This window comes from Hippichthys cyanospilos, chromosome 19, assembly GCF_059441005.1.
Source record: "Hippichthys cyanospilos isolate Australia breed blue-spotted pipefish chromosome 19, RoL_Hcya_1.0, whole genome shotgun sequence".
Classification (NCBI taxonomy): Eukaryota; Metazoa; Chordata; class Actinopteri; order Syngnathiformes; family Syngnathidae; genus Hippichthys; species Hippichthys cyanospilos.
The window spans coordinates 12,760,958-12,778,537 of NC_142387.1; the positions used below are offsets into that span (position 1 = coordinate 12,760,958).

Genomic DNA, 17,580 nt, shown 5'->3' on the forward strand with positions numbered 1-17,580 from the left:
TCATAGTGGCGCAACACATGTCGACAACAATACTCAATGCATATATTCTTTATCCTCTGCATAGATTCATCATACTTTTATACTTTTATCTGTTTTGTGTCTTTGTAAGGAGAATTCTGATCGTAAAAATACGATAAAATATTACATGTAAAACTACCTCCTGACTACATGCTGTAAAAGACAGCAGCTGTGTGCAGCAGAGCCGACGTGCTGCTGTAAAAGTTTAACAGCGTTGTGCGGCATTAAAAAAATCAAATGTTTTTATTTAAAAAAAAAAAAAAAAAAAGGGGGGAGATGGCAAGCAGATGAAGACAATTGGGAATTAATGGTGCGTGGCATTTTCAGACGCTCCAAGGACGCTTCAAAAAAAAAAAAAAAAAGAATCACATGTGGCTTTCTAATAGTCCTGCGGTGCTGTTTTTTTGTTTTTTTTTGATACAACAGTCATAAATTCATTTTTATTTCCTCATAAAATATGTATTTTTATGAATTTTACTCATGGAATAAAATAAATATCAGATTTTTTTTTTTTTTTAAACAATCAGTAATGTACCATAACGCCACCACTCTGCTTTGAGACAAATCGGCTGTCAAGTGGGAGGCGGCTTGTGGGGGGGTGCACCGATTCCTGTAATTAATGAATCCAAATAAGCAAATCCTCCAACTGCAGGGCTGTACATGTGCGGCGGCGGCGCGCAAAATGGCAAACGCTGCCCGTTTGAAGTCAGGAATGTTTTGGCTGACTCAAAGCAGGCGACTTGATGATCATCATCCTGTGGCCCCTCCCCCTGGCCCCTCCCCTTTACCCTTGGGATTTTATTCATTTTCATTCAGGATGTGAGGGCAACTGCTAGATCGCATATGGAACAGAGTTGGGTAATAAAATTTAGGATCCGATACCGGGAATCGTGAAAGCATCACTAAACAATCGGAAAAAAAAAAAGTCACGCGGCAGCCTCGCGTTATTCGCTCAGGGTGATCGATAAGCGTGTTTTGAATGTTCTATGGGATGTCAAAGGGATTCGGTTGCTTGTCCGGATACCAAACACCACCTTGGAAGGAGGGGCATCCGACGGTCTTGTTTAGCTTAATGGTTCTTAAAGCGTTTTTGATTGCGCAAGAATGTCACGGCTCAGTGGTCAAGCAGTATTTATTCATAACAGTCGGAACCCACGCGATGTGCTTCTCGTTGCTTTCTTCCTTCCTGTTGGCTCAGAACGCCGGCGGTGGACGAAAGCGCGCAGGATGTGTGGGTGCTTTGTTTTCACTGACAGACAGCACAAAACCTTTTTTTTTTGTTACATTAATACGTGCAAAAATTGTAGTTACACCGAGAATATTTTGTGAGTTTTGCAGTTGTTGGTAAGATTTTTGAAAGATTTTCGTCAGATTTGTTTAAGAATTTTGAAGGGTTGTTTCGGTTGTTGGTCAAGAGCTTTGGGATTTTTTTTTTTTTTTTTTGGAAGACGTGGAGATTTTTTAAATTGTTGGTAAGATTTTTGAAAGATTTTCGTCTGATTTGTTTAAGGATTTTGAAGGGTTGTTTCGATTGTTGGTCAAGAGCTTTGGGATTTTTAAAATTGAGACGTGGAGATTTTTTAAATTGTTGGTGTTGACGTTTAGATTTTTGGGTTGAAAAAGATTTTATGAATTTTAGTTGTTGTTTAAGATCCTTGGAAGATTTTTCTCAAGATTTTGTGAATTTATAGTTTTTGGTTAAGATTTTTGGTCAAGATTTTTCAAGTGTTGTTCTCATTGTTGGTCAATACTTTTGAGATTTTTTGTAAGATTTGTGGAGATTTTTTCAAAGTTTCATGATTTTTGGGTGAAGCCAGTGTACCATTGGTTTAGTAAAGATCTTTTTAAGGACTTTATGATGGGCGTTGAGATTTTTCAAATTTGGGCATTTGTGGTTAACGGTCTTGTTGATTTATTTTTTTAAGAGATTTTGAGTTAATTTTAAAGTTTGTGGTTTGAGATTTTGGAATAACCTTCCAAATATTACAGATTTTCTAAATGATTGTGAAGATACTTGAAGGGTTGTTCATGTTAACTTTGAGATTATTGCTTGATATTTATGAAGGTTTTTTTTTTTTTTTAAAGATTTTGAGATGATTGGTTGAGATTTTTGTGTTTGTAGTTCGAGATTTTGGATTCATTTTCCAATCCATGGCTGAGATTTCTGAAGATTTTCTAATGATCGTGAAGATTTTCGAAGGCTTGTTTTTATTGCCAAACAAGACTTTGGGATTATCGGTTGAGGTTTTTCAATGATATGGGAATTTTCCTGTGAAGCTCGAGGCGTTTTTTCGTTTTTGAAAGCGTTGGGTATTTTTTTTCAAGTCTTCCGAAGGATTTTCTGATTACGGGTCGAGAATTTTCAGTCTCTGTACAGCGATCCGTCTTAAAGTCCGAGTTTCACTGACTCACATCCAAATATGTAAATGCCTAACCGCCGCTTGACCCATGTAGGAATGTTTGTTTGCTTCCACTGCCTTACGCTATGCTAATTCGCCAATGTTTCTCCGGGACTACAAGCACAACTCGGACTGTTCTAATGACAGCAATGTTCTCGGAGCGGCAAAGGCAACTTTCGTTGAACAAGCTAGTGGCTTTGTTTCACCGAAACCATAATAACACCCCCGTAGACCAGCCCCTCCCGCCGCTCATCAAACTAGCGTGCTAGCTGCAGTTCTCTGTCACAAGTTGAAAAAAAAAGGGGGTTCCCCCGGTTATAAAAGCAGATGCCGGTTTGACTCGCGGGCCCACGTTCACAGGAATTTCGATGGCTGCTTTTTGGCCGTCCCCCGTTCGGGACATAATTGGAGAGAGGAAACGAGACAGGCGACAGCTGATGTGCTTTCGCTCCGTAGGGAATCGACATATGACTCCGAGTGATCGAGAGTCGCGATGGCACAAAGCTTTGATTTTTGCGGAATGCAGTAGGTGGTTCTTGTTTTTACACTTCCACATGCTTCCCCTAAACACACCTCCTTGATAGCGGAAGCTGTAAGGGCCATACGAGAGACACGCAAAATACACACGCCAAGGCTTATTTAGTGTCTGCTGGCGTGGTTCAAATCCTTGATTTGTATCCCCTCAACTCCTTCCACTCGCCTCCCACACGATTCCCAGGTCAAGGGGGCTCGACGAGACATGTCTGCTCTACTGTGACGCCATATGGTTATCCACTCAAGGTGTCCGGCCAAACAATAGGCTTACAACAAGGTTGGCTCTTAAAACACAATATCCCGCTGATGACTCTCTTTTTCTTCGGGTGAGTCATCCAGCGCAATCACAGGCCAAAAGTAAACACAGCAAATGAGACTGATTACCCCAGGATGGCAAGACCTGATGTTTTATGACCGCCATCAGCTACCTTTGGAATAAAATAGAGATGATGTTTATGCGTGGTGGCGTTTTTCTTAAGTGGTCATGTTTGGACTGTAAACATCAACGATATCACAGTCATGTAAATCCCACAGGCCTCTGTGTCATAAAAAACGTATGTGTGTTTTTACTTTTTATTTATTTTGTTTTAGTTAAAAAAAAATGCTACATATGTAGTACCGAATCCTGCCATTTTAAAAGATATATTTTGATCAATCCATGACATTCCCACAGAGGTGCGCTGACAATCACATTATGGAAATGATGCATTTCATCAATCAATAGTCCTTTATAAAATGATAACTAAATATAGTTTTCATCTGGCAGGAAATAATTACAGAATAACGACTTTTGGACAATAAAACAGAAAAATTACCAGCCACAATTGAAGCAAATGTCTTTATGTTGCCTTAGCTGACCAATAACATGCCTGATGTAAAATACAGGAAGTACAAATGCAGCAATAATTGGGAATGACTTACTTGCTAGTTTTATTGCCACATGTATTTTTCTCTGATATTTTCTTCAGAAAAGTTAGACTTAGCTGACCAATATCATGCCTGATGTAAAATACATGAAGTACAAATGCAGCAATAACTGGGAATGACTTACTTGCTAGTTTTATTGCCACATGTATTTTTGTCTGATATTTTCTTCAGAAAAGTTAGACTGGTGTAAACATAAATCCCCCCCCAAACAAAAAAAAAGAAAAGAAAAGAAACAATAACGATACCAGCCAAGACGATAAACTGCGCCCGTACTGGTGAATCAGCCACACCGTACAGCTGCCCCACAAAGTGCCTGATTAAAAATACACAAAGTTGAGTACCAAACAATGCAATTGTAGACGACAACAAAAATGTTCTGCTCTACAACAACAGTGACTAGCAACGTGGCAGCGTAGAGGACAAAAGGAGTTGGTTGCGTGGAGGCGATGCGAGCAGGGGATGGATCGCATCATCTAGCTCCCCTGGGCTAATGGAGGAGTTGATTCTATTAGAGGCCCTCAAATCCTTGCTCTCCACTCCCAGCAGCCCCCTAATGGCCTCATTCTCCTCCTCTCTTGTGTTCATCATGCCTTCCTGGCCGCTGATTCTCATGATCAATAATCCTCATCCCTCTCTCAACGTGTCGTAAATCAACCGGGACCAAGGTAAGAAAGCGTCTCCGGCGAACCGGCCGGGGTCATGCGGAAAGGTGAGGACAGCTTTAAGGGCCCTGGCCCGGTAACATCCTCCGTGTTGTTCTTCTTCACCGCTGACTTGTAAAGATGGATGAAAGGGAAGGCATAAATTAGGATGCGCCATTAAGCTGTCAGCAGCAGCACATATGCGCTTTTCATATGTGCTCAAACAAATAGAGGCCAGCAAATATAACATCATACAGTAAACTTGCTTTACGGTCTTATCTAGTATATATATATATATATATATATATATATATATATATATATATATATATATATATATATATATATATATATATATATATATATATATATATATATATATATATATATATATATATATATATATATATATATATATATATATATATATATACACACACACGTTTTTGGGGATTTTTTATGTCCAAAGTAATAGTGGTATCGGTACTAGGTATCGGTGACCACCCGGGACTTGTAGAATATTGGCATTAATTTCATAAAATTTGGGAAAACTGTTATTTTCGAATAGGCAAGTATTTTTTTTAATGATCTGTATTTTTTTTTAATGTATTCTGTATCAAAGTCACTTGTGGTTACTGAAGAGTTTGGAACTCGAAATGATATTGGATTAAAAAGAGTGCTATTGAACATCCGTAATTTGCCAATCAATCAATGACACCTTTGCGAAGAAACAACGTGAGACAGAAACACAAAAATATGAAAAGCAGCACATTAAAAAAACCAAAAAATAAGTCTTTTTCTCCACAGCGCCCTCTGGTGCAACTCCCGCTCAATGCACAAGCAGAATAAACAAGCCTCTTCTTCTTCTTATCACATTTGCACATCAAAATGTTTTAGGAGCGCTGAGAAGGGCAAACTTGCTTGAAAGGCCCCCTGTTACCTGCCCGCTGGGGTAGAACCCGCGTCGGCTGCGTTTGCCCTTTCCCATGCTTCCGAGCGGCGACCGGACAGAGGGGACACCTGTTCGTCCGCCATGTGAAATCTCAGTCTTCTATTGAGAGACGGGAGTACGATAGGGCACCTCCGTGGCAGGAAATCGGAGAAGGCGGCGGGTCAGACGAGTCCGACGCAATTTGCCTCTTTTCACAGGACGATTAGCCGCGCTTGGCCAGAGAAATAGCATTGTGTGCTACATGCAGTCAGGTACTGTACCTTGCTGACCAAATCCATTTGTCTTTATTATGGAGACCGTTTTTATCCGGGTGGAGACTCGGGGCCGCTGCAGCAAAGTGGAGACTGTGGATTTTATTGCCACACAAGTTAGAGTTTTTCCTAAATAAAGATGCATGCAAAACCCTATTTTATACTTAGAGTCTCCACGTTGCTGCAAAGGCCCTTATTCTCCTTGTGCATAACAGATTTTGCAGTTTACCGTTCATCTACAGGAAAAAAACAACAACTGTGTTCTTGTACAATGTTAGAATCTCATACCAGTTGATACATTCAGTGCAACTTGATTTTTGACTCCACAGTCTCCACTTTGCTGCTACAGCTTGTTGTCTTGTCGTCTCCGTTGCCTCATCACACTAACATTTGAGATGACATATCCCAAATCGACAAAAATTAACATGCACACTAAATGTAGCTGTACTGTTGCTGCAGTAGTGTACTCCACAGTCTCCACTTTGCTGCTACGGCCCTTATTCTGTTCTTGGATAGAACATTTGGAATTTAAGCCCTAGTCCATCAGAAATATAAGAACTGTGTTTTCAAACCTTGTTTTCAGGTTGTTGTATTAGTATTGGCCTCAATCTCCACTTTGCTGCAGAAACCCATATTCTCCTTGTGGATAACACATTTTATATCATGCCATTAGCCTATAGGAAATGAAAATGCAATCACTGTTATTTCTTCGTGTGTCTTGTTCCAGTCAATGCGATCAATGCTGCTTGGTTTTTGTTGTGGAATCTGACGCCACAGTCTCCACTTTGCTGCAAGAGTCCTTCTTTTCCTCGGGTAAGAGATTTAGAATTTTACCTTTTGTTGATAGTAAATGCAAAAAAATGTGTTACTATGCATGTTTTTTGTTTGTTCATATGGACATGTTAGTGTGGATTGTTGCTCCTCAGTCTCCGCTTTGCTGCAAAAGTTTCAGACAAAATATTTAGAATTTTATACATTAGCCTGTCCAGTAAATTAAAACACATGGTCCATGGTTTTTTTTTTGTTTAAGTTTTGTTTGATTTTTGTTTTTGTCCACTTTGCTGCGACGGCCCTTATTCTCCTCTGGGATATATATTTTTTAATTTATTGTTTATCCTCAATTTCTGTTGTTTGCTAGCATGGGTTCATTCTGACCAATGCAACTTGGCCACTTGCAGTTTCTGATTTCAAACACCAAAAGATGAAACTTATTTCAGGCCATTTGGGGGAACGACATCAAAGTATGCCCCCCCCCCAAAAAAAGCATCAAGTGCGTGATCAATGGCACAGGTGGCTGCACATATCTCTAAACTGCTCATTAGGTACAAATTTGCGTGACGGCTGCTAGCCTCCATTCATAAACGCAGGCCAACGTTAACAGCTCATCACTCATTTGCATGTGTCATCCGTGACCCCCGCCTATATGGAGAGTGGGGGCGCGCCATCCAAAACACTGCCGATCCCCTCTCGGCTTCATTTGCACTGACCCACAATGCAGTATTTTCTTAACACGAGCAGCAGGCCGCTTTGATGTTATCTGCCTATCCAAACAGCCGCGGAGGACGGCGGCCATTCATCACTGTGAAGCCTGCGAAGGCCCGCTCATAAATCGCCTCGCCGCTCCTTAAACAGGAGAGGCCCCCAGGGGTGCGCCCGCGCCATTTATCAACGCTCGCCTCCTCGTTCTGGTTGAAGTAAAACTCATCCGGGATTGATACTGCCGGAGTATACTCTACGCACTGCACTGCGTTGCAGAGCTCCATTTTTTTCTCCTCTGTCCACAGTCTCCTGTTGGATTCAATTTGTCTCACAATCCCCCACCCCCTTACGAAGATGATGCAGGTGGTTGAGGAAGGAAAAGATGACAAATAATCTCCTGAGACCCAGTTTTTTCATGTGTGTCCTCTGAAGTGGACATTTGTTTTTGCTCTATATCTTTGCACTTGATGGAGCTGCCATAATAAGTCCTAGTGTCCTCAGTTGAGGACAATCTGGCCTTTCCAGTGATATCTTCCTGAATTTGGATGAGATGCAATTAAATTTGCTGTATGACTGAGAGAAAATTGACACAACAGTGGACATATACAATTATACTGAGTCTCAGAACGATATGACTAAAATAAAATTATACAAAATCATACAATATTAGATATAATTAGTTTAGAACTGTTATATTACAAGTTTATGTCTCTTTTTGGATGAGCGAGTACCAACACAAGGTATCAGTATTGAGCCGATACCGGCATTTTTTTAAGATATCGGGGGGGCTTTTGGAAACTGTTGATACTGGGGACCGATACCTAATGCAAAACGACAGCTGACAGTAAGTCCTCCTTGCCAATAGTTGGCACTGTACATGCTGGTTTCACAAAGAAAGAAAGGCCTATGGTAACTAATTTTGGTTGTTCTGTGTAGGAGTAAATATATTTTATAAAAGGTAAACACAGATTCTTTTTCTTTTACAGTTTAGAACCATGAGTCTCACACCTCTTTTTTGGGACTGTAGTTTTACTTTTGGCCACTGGAGGCAGCGCACTTCACAAAATGTTTTTCGTGGAAAATCACAAATTGTCATTCTTTGTAATCCTACTTTTTATGCCGAAGGAAAAGGTCATAATGTACCAGTTTGGAATAAAACAATATAATCCTAGTATGTAAAGAAATTAGAAGGTTTCTGCTTCGTTATTCCAGGAATAGCAATCATATTGTCCTATCAGAAAATATGTTCCAAAATGTTAGTGTGAGGACAAAATGCAGCATTAATCCTTTTATGCTGGTTTAAATGAGGACTAGAGAAGTTTTTTTTGTTTTTTTTTTTGTATAATGGAGAGGGGACCTCACGTAATGCTGCGACAAGAGCATTGTTGGAGCGCCATCAAAGGAACCTTCTCCCCATTAAGCCAATAGCAGACCATAAACACAGCGAGTAAAATGCTCCCACAATCATTTAAATGTTTTCAAACTTGCTCCAGTGTTTCATCAGAAGTGCATCTGGGTATTTTTTTATTTTTATTTTTTTACAGTTGGACAAATTTAACCTAACTTTGTTAAACCGTGACCCTATGATTTCACTTTTTTTGTTGTCTATAATTCATTTTTGTGTTGTTGTAGCAGTTTTTCAATGTCGCCCATTAGAGGGCACACTAATGTGTTTTTGTACATTTGAATAGAAGAAGAGTGTAAACAGGAACTATATCAAGAAATCATCTTAATTTTGGAAATGAACTCTTAAAATACATTTGTAATTTGTGTTATTTTCTTTCTGTCACACATGTCCTCCTCACTTCCTGCTTCCCACATGGTCATTAAAGTGGACCATGTGGGAAAAACACATAGCACTTTAAACACGCTTGCTGATAACGCCACAGAGACGCGTTTACAGCGATACCAGCTGCGCTTGGTCGTCGTTGGCCAGCTTTGTCACCTTGTAAACTAACCAAGTCCATGAATGTATTTTTGTGGCACTCCAGAGACAGAGACGACTTCATAAAAATGACGAAAGACAGCAGAGGGTGACGAGAAGAAGCTTAACTCTTGTGCAGTATTTTGACCTTTTTTTTGGTCATTTTCTTCATCATTCTTGGAGTATTTCAGCCGAGGAATGAAAATGTGATAACTAAGTTGGCTAAGCCGTTTCAAACGTTGATATGATGTCACCGCCTAGGTGAAATTTCAGCTCCCTAGTGTCAATGCTTTCCCTTCGATGTAGACTTCCAAAAGAGCAGAGGATAGGGCAAAATAAAGCAAAAGAGTCAAACAAGATTTACAATAAATGAGTTTACTACATTAAATATTACATATTGCATCATTTGATTAGTTACTCTTATTGGATTGCATTGATCACTTGTTGCTAGGCAGATTTTGTAATTCATCGCCCACAAAATGTGTACGGAAAACAAGGACATCTTTTTTCTGAGTCACTTGTTGCTAGGCAGAATTTGCAAGCCTCGGTCACAGCACTGCAAAGCAGCAGGAGAATAAAATAAATAAAATGTATTTAATGTTCTTAGTAATAATTTATGATATAATTGCCCCCCCCCCCCCACACACACACACACACACACACACACACACACACACACACACAGAGGGACCTCACCTGGGGCCGTCCTTGCCTGATTGCCTCATGGTCTCTTTCCACACAGTCAAGGGAGCAAACAGCGGGGTCCTCCTAGTGCATCCCTCCCAGGGGTGCCCCCCCCCCCCCACTCCCCCACCCGCCTCCGCACTTCCACCGAGCTTTGATGTGACGGACGCAAGAAGGAGAAGGACTTGGCAACTTGAAGCCCCCTCCACCACTTGTGTGTGTTTCTTTGTGATGTGGTGGCAGGGGGATGGTTCAGGGTCGGGTGGGTTCAAAGGTCGTATGGCCTTCTGTTTGTTGGCTGCGTGGAAACACTCATAAATAGAACATACTTTTAGCTGCTTTTTTTTTTTGTTTTTGGCATTTGCAAGCTTGTGCCTTAGAAAAACACAAAAATAGCAACAATTTTTTTTATATGACTTATGAAAGTCAGCTAGCTTGATGCTAACACTGGTGGTGTAGGTGGAATAAAGAATACTAGCATTAATGCCATGCTAATATAAAATTGTTTGAATAACTTAATACAACAATAGACACAGGCATATAACAGCAATTTTATCATGGCAGATTAGTAGCAGCTGTGTTTACGTTTATGTCTTGAATAAATACAATACAGTGGACCCCAGCTATACGAAAATAATCCGCTCCGGGTTTGGGATCGTAATGGAAAACTGTCGTATGGTGGGTAATAGAAAGGTATGGTAATTAGCTAATGCACCTGAAGAGGGAGGCAAATCAACATAAACACAGCCAACACCGCAGGTCATTACAGCTGTTGATGCCGTAAAGTGGGAAAAATGCTCTAAAAAACTTCCACTTCGGAAAGTTAAAAAAACGTAAGATAGTTCCTTTTATTTCAATAGGGAACATTATTTGAGCATAATCCTCAAATCTACAATGTTAAAACTTTGGAAAAATGCTTTTTTACCGAGTCATGACTATATTACATAAATTACACTAAAAACAAGCTTGGTTAGTGCCTTTAATTAGCAAATACACTTTAACATTTTTTTGTCTTATAAAAATGTAATACATCTGCGTCACTTGTTGCTAGGCAGACTATGGAGTCAAATACAAAAAACATACCAAAAATCATTAAATTCGAACTGTACGAAAATCAAAATTGATGTGGCTCAATCAAGCCACGGCATTCCCGTGCCTGTCATGTTCCACATCCTGCTTGCAGCCCCACCACCCCACCCCCTTTTTGAAGGCGGAGTAATTAACAGCCATCTGATCCACCAGCCGTCCACATAATCTCTCTTGGGTAACACACACACACACATAAATCTATGAAGACACACACACACAGGTGATCCATCATGTGGCGTTAACTGGGCTGATGGAGCTGTCAGTGGCGTCGTATTCAGCGGAGACCCCGAAGAGGCCGTCATCATCATTATCTCCATCCTCACGTGCTGGATTTGAAAATGAACGTATCTCATTATTCGATTGATTAACTGAGACTCGCTACTGCTTTTGTCGAAATTTAGCTGTACTTGTGTTCTATTTTAGCATTAAGCTAGCAGACTCGTTTAATGGTAGATACATGCAAGTATTTTTTGCTTTTATGACAGTTTGGACTCTGCAACTAATTGTTGCAAATGCAATTGACATTTTCTTACTCACGTTGCCGTCAATCCCATCAGTAAAAACAAATGAACTGCCCAAATGGAATCTATCAATTTGTGCGACCAGTCTTGAGAAATAACATATCCTGTCAAACTAAATGCATGCTTTCCAAACTTTTAAGAGGCTTGAACTTTCCGTGACCATGATTGAAATCAAAGCGATTTCACGCTGCTCGTGTAAAACGTGACTTCTTGACAAAAATCTTGACGGCCAAAGAGGGAACGCAGGTGTGACCAAACAAGCTTTTGAATTTTAGACTTTTGTTTGTCTTTCTATTGGGCTTTTAAAAGTTAATGTCCAGCCTTCTAAATTTACATGATTAAAGCTAGTGCACCTTTGAGGTTTCTCACAAGACGCAGAACCAGGAAGTCCCAAAATGACACTAAAGTGTTTGGGCATATAGCTAGCGCTAAAAGCTAACGTAGCAATCATCATTTTAGCTATATACATGCATGGACTCAAAAACACTACAGGAGAAAACGAAAAGGCCAAATGAGAATCTTTTTTTTTTTTTTTTTGACAAAAATACAGTCTTCTGAAACAAAAAACAATAATAGAGAAGCCTTATGTTTTCGCAAATGACAAGTGTTTGACAGTTGGCATCTAAGCTAACTTAGCAGTCTGCGTTTTTACCCCAAATATTGATCTCAAATCCCCACACACTTTAACTTCAAAGTCTATTTTTCTCCAATACAATTGACAACACCGACCTGGGCTGAGAGAACTATTAATCTGGCTAGCTAGCTAAGATACGAGGATGATAGTTAGCCAGCTAGCTAGACGGACATGATTTTTTTTTCCTCTCTTGGGGGCTCGAATGAAGGGTGAGGATATAATTCTTGATTATTATATTTCTAATTATATTTTAGAATATCAACTATATCGGGGGGTCATCTGGGGCTATGGCACTCTTGGTGTAACGACGTCCTTGTAGCCAAATGTTATCTAGCAAAGTAGTAAACATATTTACGCTTGCCAGTGCCACGGAGAATGTTTTTTGGAAACATAATGTGCCGTTGTAAATCTTGAGATCAGCGTGTTGAAGAGTAAACATGCATTGTACTTTGAGACAAGATCTTAAGGGGTGTTAAATGGTGTTTCTTTGATTCCTGTTGACAAAACATGAATTAGAATGACTTTATATTGTTAATATAGATGACAGAGTTTCACATTTTTTCAAATTTTGCCGGTGGCGTGCCTGGAGATTTTTCCAAAGAAAATTGGGCCAGGGCTCCAAAATGGTTGAAAAACACCGCCATAGGCAACGGTCTAATCCACAGGTGTGTTACATTCGGGTCCAAGTTCCCAACAGGCCCTTTGACAAAGGCCATTGTAGGCCAGAGAACAATAGCGGCGGATAATCCTTTTGCGGCGTTGACAGCTCGGCCCTTGCAGCAACCTCATCGGTGTATGGATGACAGGGACGGGAAAACCCGGTCGGACTATTCGCCCCAGAGCGCAGACCCAGTTCCTTTGTCAGGGTGTCTTTGTAGACGTATGAAGTCAAGGCACTTTGAGGCCAGAATTCTGGCATGGTTATGTTTCTTCTCAATCATTTTAGGAACAAAATGGCGGACCTAGTTAGGAATGTGGCAATGTAAGTAACAATTAATTGGATATTTGAGCTAATCCGGCGCGAGAAGTTAAACAAACACCTGTAAACTAAAAGACAAGAAAATGATAAAAAGAGAGGGAGTAGTTTTACTTGATATAGTCTTTATTATACAATGTTTTACTTTGAATGAATTATACTTTATTTTGCTTATTTTTTTTTGTTTGATTTCGATCAAATGCCTCCAAAAGAAAAGTATTTTTTTAGGAGAAAGTAATCCGCCTCACACTAACCTGATTGAAATGCTTTGGGATTTTCTCATCAGCGCTATTGAATCGGTGCACATTGAACAAACAAACATTCCCAAAAGTGATTTTGGAAAGCTTTCTTGATGTTTTACTAAAATGGCAACAGGTTCACTTATGTTCAGCCATGGAGAAACACTATCTCCTGCTGGACATATTTATCATTGCATCATTCTGAACGGAGTTGGCTTTTTTAATGGCTCAGTACAAATATGTACTTATTTATTTTGTTTAAATTAATTGGATTTTTATTATTAGATATTCTTATGTATTCAAACGTGGATTTTTTTTAGAGTTTAAATATATTAATATTATTATTAGAAGTAGTAGTAGTAATATGAATGAGTAACAGTTGCGTTACTTCTATTATTGCCAACGTGATTCAGTTGACCAATCACCAATGCGTTTATTACGATGTAAATATTCTGTACATTATACGGCCAATCAAATGCGTTGGCAACACGGAAGTGGGAGGTTTTTTTTTTTATTTTTATTTTTTTCTTCCAATTAACAATACGTTGAACACATGGGAAGACAAATGGTAACGTCGTTAGGTTTTGTGTCGTTACTTGAATTAAAAACATTCTATCGTTAAATATTCTTAAATTAAAAGCCACAAATCAATCATGTGTCACTTTGTAGGACCCATTGGAAAACAGGACGAGTTGAGCCCGGTAAGGAAATTGTTTGTACATTATTTTTAACGAGTCTTCAGTCTTAAATCCATCGAAACTTTTTATAAACATTTTTTTGGGACATAAAACACAATTTTTACGTCAGTTACAGGAATTAAAACCACTCCCGCCGAAACTATACTCGAATCAAAAGAAACAGCAACTCGATACAGTGATCCCCCGTTTTTCGCGAGATGTGTACGTAATTGACATCCATTTGTAATGCCTGTTATATTCTTGGGCAAATTGAGATAAACCTCCAAGAATAAGACGGTTGGTTCCCACAGAAACAACAATAATAATTTAACAACAAAAATCCGCAAATACATAAATCTGGGTTCCTTGGGGGTCCACTGTATTTCCTTTCAATTGTAACTTAAATTGTCGTCTTTCAATTGGAATAATAATAGCAACAGCAACAATCATTTTTGTCATCAGTAAAAGTAATAAGAAAGTTACAGTTTTTATTTGACTGTATTGCTGCGTCCAATGTGATTGAAAACGCTTTACATTTTTCCCCAGCTTGCATTATTGTTCCACTAGGTGTCAGTGCTGTAACATCTCATGTTTCAATGTACCCGTTAAAAAGCAAGCCATGAGAAAGGGTCCATTCAATCCATCCTTATCATCACCTTGTTACGTTGATGGATGGTACCACTAAAGTGTACATCGGAGCTTTTTGCTCGCCGGCTCTTCATGTTTGCGCCAGCGTGAGAAGGAAGCTCATTAAAAGTCCCTTGAGAGTCGCCCCGCTCGGCTCTTGTTTGTGGGAATCTCACCGACAGCTGCGAGTTGAACACTCACCCGATGAAAACCATTGCCCTTGCTCGTTTGTGCCTCAAATCTTCAAAATCTCACAAGATTTCAATCCATTCAGAATTATTTTGATATATTGGTAATAGCGTGATGATAACCATAGAACAGGAAGTGGTATTTGTTGACAGGAAACTCCAGGGCAAAAAAAAAAAAAAAAAGTGAGATTTTAGTTAAGTGAGCATAGAAAGGACGTACCAATACTAGTGTGATGATGACCATAAAACAGGAAGCGGTATTTGTCATGACATCGCTAGCACTTTGCATTTTCTTTGTCTTTTACATCTTTTGTCTGCGATGTCCTCATGAAACTTTCAGGCCGATGCCCCACAAAGTCTCGTTGCGGATTTGGAATGAGAGTCCTCATCCTCCGAGCGTCCTGATGTCCCAAATGGCCAGGCCTGGTAGGACAAATTTGTACAATTATGTCATTAAGGCAGCACAACATATATTACAATATGAAGTCATGCATATTTATGATACCGCTTCATAAAAACGTAAAGTGAAAACAGAAATCAATACAATTGAAAAAATTGATTTTGTCATACATCCTCCTTCAATTGTGTGTGCACCTTGGCCACCTGGGGGCAGTGTGAAGCAGACATGAACATACTGTGCTGGAAAATCAGCTCCTCTCTTGGATTCTCAGTATGACAGTAATATTCCATATCTTTTGATTATTTTGAGAGGAAACTGTAAAACCCAAACATGTACGATTATTATCATCTATTGTCTATTAATCAACTTTTTCAGTGCCAAGTTGAAAAGGAAACTTCTAGAGGGCCAGTATATTTACCATTTTCACTCACCTTTCAAGGCCAACAAAATATTGTGTGCTATGTCTATATAAGTATGGGCTCTGCCGCTGAAAGATTGACTTCCATTCTTGAGGTCGAGTTGATGTACTGTAGATGTGTTGTAAGTGGAAACACTGCCATCCACTGGTCACAGTTATCACTACAGTGCTCAGTTGGCTTATATTAGGTAAGCTTTAGTCAAGGGTGTCAGTTCTTCTCCATAAAAATACATATTTCACCATAATTGTATTATTTATCAATGGTATTACTATTTTTAAAAGACGAGAATTCTTGTCCATGGCACTGAATGAGTTAATTGTGGATGCAATAAGATCCCGTGCAAAAAAAACAGTTTTGAGTCAGGCTGATTTTGAAGTTATTGAAAAAAAACTTTGAAGGTAGCATACCAGACTGCTGGTCGTCACAAATTTGTCATCCAGCGGCTGGTCCTGGAGCAGTCGCCTGAGGTGCGAAATGTAGCTGGAGGCCAGACGCAGCGTGTCCAGCTTCGACAACTTGGTGTCGGGGGGCACCCAGGGCAGGGTGGTCTTCAGCCTGGAGAAGGCTTTGCTCAGCACCCTCATCCTGGCCCTCTCGCGGGCATTTGCCGCGTCCCTCTGCGAGTCACGCTCCGCTCCTCTGTCCTCCTCGTCCCAGCCGGCGTACATGACCACCTGCCACTGCTCGGGATGGGCCCGTACCACGTTGGGTGGAAGCTAATGGCCGACTGCTCGGGGTGGGAAAGTGAAAACGAGTCTCCGGGTGTCATTTAAGAAAGCTGACATCTGGCCAACACTTTCTCCTCCCACTGCTTAGCCTGGACTTGAGGAGAGGTTGCCACATTCCGCTAAGCAAAGTATCTTTGAGATGCTCGTCAATTAGCAAATGAATCCACCATTATTTTGGTAATAGATTATACTTCTCACAATTTTATTTACCCGAAAATTCTCAGAAATGTTACCCTCTTAACAGTAAATATTCGCTGAGTGTATTGAGAACAGCCACTTATTTCGTAGCTTGATGCTTAAAAAACAAACAAACATCAAAATGCATCGATAGTAGTTTTGGAAACAATAAATTGAACAAAAACGGTTGCGCAACACATGTTGTTTCTTCTGGCTGCACAATTAATTTTAATCGCGATCACGATATTGGTTGCCACAATTAATCAAGGTGATCATCGGCGATATTAACATTTAAAAAGCCTTTTTTAAGCATAGCCCTGCATGTCAAATCAAGCACTATGACATCCTACCACTAGGGGGCAATGTTTCTCACATGTTTGCATGACAAAAGCCTCCGCTTTTCTCACCCTAATATATTATTTACCAGTGTGACATGGCGTTGACTTTCTCACCTGATAAAATACCAAATATATACACTGCTAGTGATGAAAACCCATTTTGAAAAGCCAGATTTGCGAAAAATTTGAATACAGTCGGTTTGAAATGACCAAAAATTACATTTCCACTGCTAATTTATTAAAATTTGTTGAAAAGTAAATAATGAGTTTAGTTCTAAGTAGGCCTATTATTATACTGAGCTCCAGTGGCCAAGGTGGATACAGCAGAAGGAGCAGCACAATATATGGGACTGTAGCATTAAAAAATACATAGTTTGCATTGGATTTAAGTATGTTATTGCTTTAGTATTTGCATAAAATACAATATGATAATTTTGCATATTAAAAATGAATGTTTTGTCTCAAAGAGCTTGAACAGATAATGGCATTTCAATTCATTTTTGTGTGCCAACCTCCACAAGGTGCTTTATTTTTTACTTTTAACTCAAAATTTTCATGCCGCCCCAAACAATAGGTGTTTTTTTTTTCAGTGATAGAAATGTCTTGAAGAGCTTATCAAAAGCGTCTAATCCTGCGGGAGGTTTCACAGAGGTATCGTGTGTCGGGACAAGGAGCAGCTGTTTGCCGTTCCCATGACATCTGGCGCGTTGGCATGACCAGGGCTAGCAATGCTGTTTTGCATTCTTTACAACAATCCG

At 39.7% G+C, this 17,580-nt stretch overlaps 1 protein-coding gene and 2 long non-coding RNA genes across 3 annotated transcripts in view; 2 read left to right on the plus strand and 1 right to left on the minus strand.

Moving 5' to 3' along the window:
* Positions 1 to 5,636: 5,636 nt before the first annotated feature.
* Positions 5,637 to 7,621, plus strand: LOC148407975 (uncharacterized). The gene is made up of 3 exons (XR_015868708.1): positions 5,637 to 5,722; positions 6,450 to 6,535; positions 7,507 to 7,621. It is a non-coding gene; the product is annotated as an uncharacterized LOC148407975 (long non-coding RNA).
* Positions 7,622 to 13,788: 6,167 nt separating this feature from the next.
* LOC148407976 (uncharacterized) overlaps positions 13,789 to 17,580 on the plus strand; it is a 35,674-nt gene continuing 31,882 nt past the window's right edge. The window contains exons 1-3 of the long non-coding RNA XR_015863645.1: positions 13,789 to 13,836; positions 13,938 to 13,969; positions 15,101 to 15,186. This is a non-coding gene — a long non-coding RNA (uncharacterized LOC148407976). The remainder of the gene's footprint in view (positions 13,837 to 13,937; positions 13,970 to 15,100; positions 15,187 to 17,580) is intronic.
* Positions 14,879 to 16,281, minus strand: msc (musculin (activated B-cell factor-1)). The gene is made up of 2 exons (XM_088402186.1): positions 15,987 to 16,281; positions 14,879 to 15,183 (listed from the first exon to the last, which is right to left on the minus strand). Exons 1-2 carry the CDS (start codon positions 16,245 to 16,247, stop codon positions 15,097 to 15,099), a joined length of 348 nt encoding a protein of 115 aa, XP_088258312.1. The 5' UTR covers positions 16,248 to 16,281; the 3' UTR covers positions 14,879 to 15,096.

Coding starts and splice junctions, on each gene's coding strand:
- msc (XM_088402186.1), bottom strand. CDS start 16,247: ATGTACGCCGGCTGGGACGAGGAGGACAGAGGAGCGGAGCGTGACTCG. Junction 15,184..15,986: donor TTGTGACGACCAGCAGTCTG/GTATGCTACCTT, acceptor TTGTCCTACCAG/GCCTGGCCATTTGGGACATC.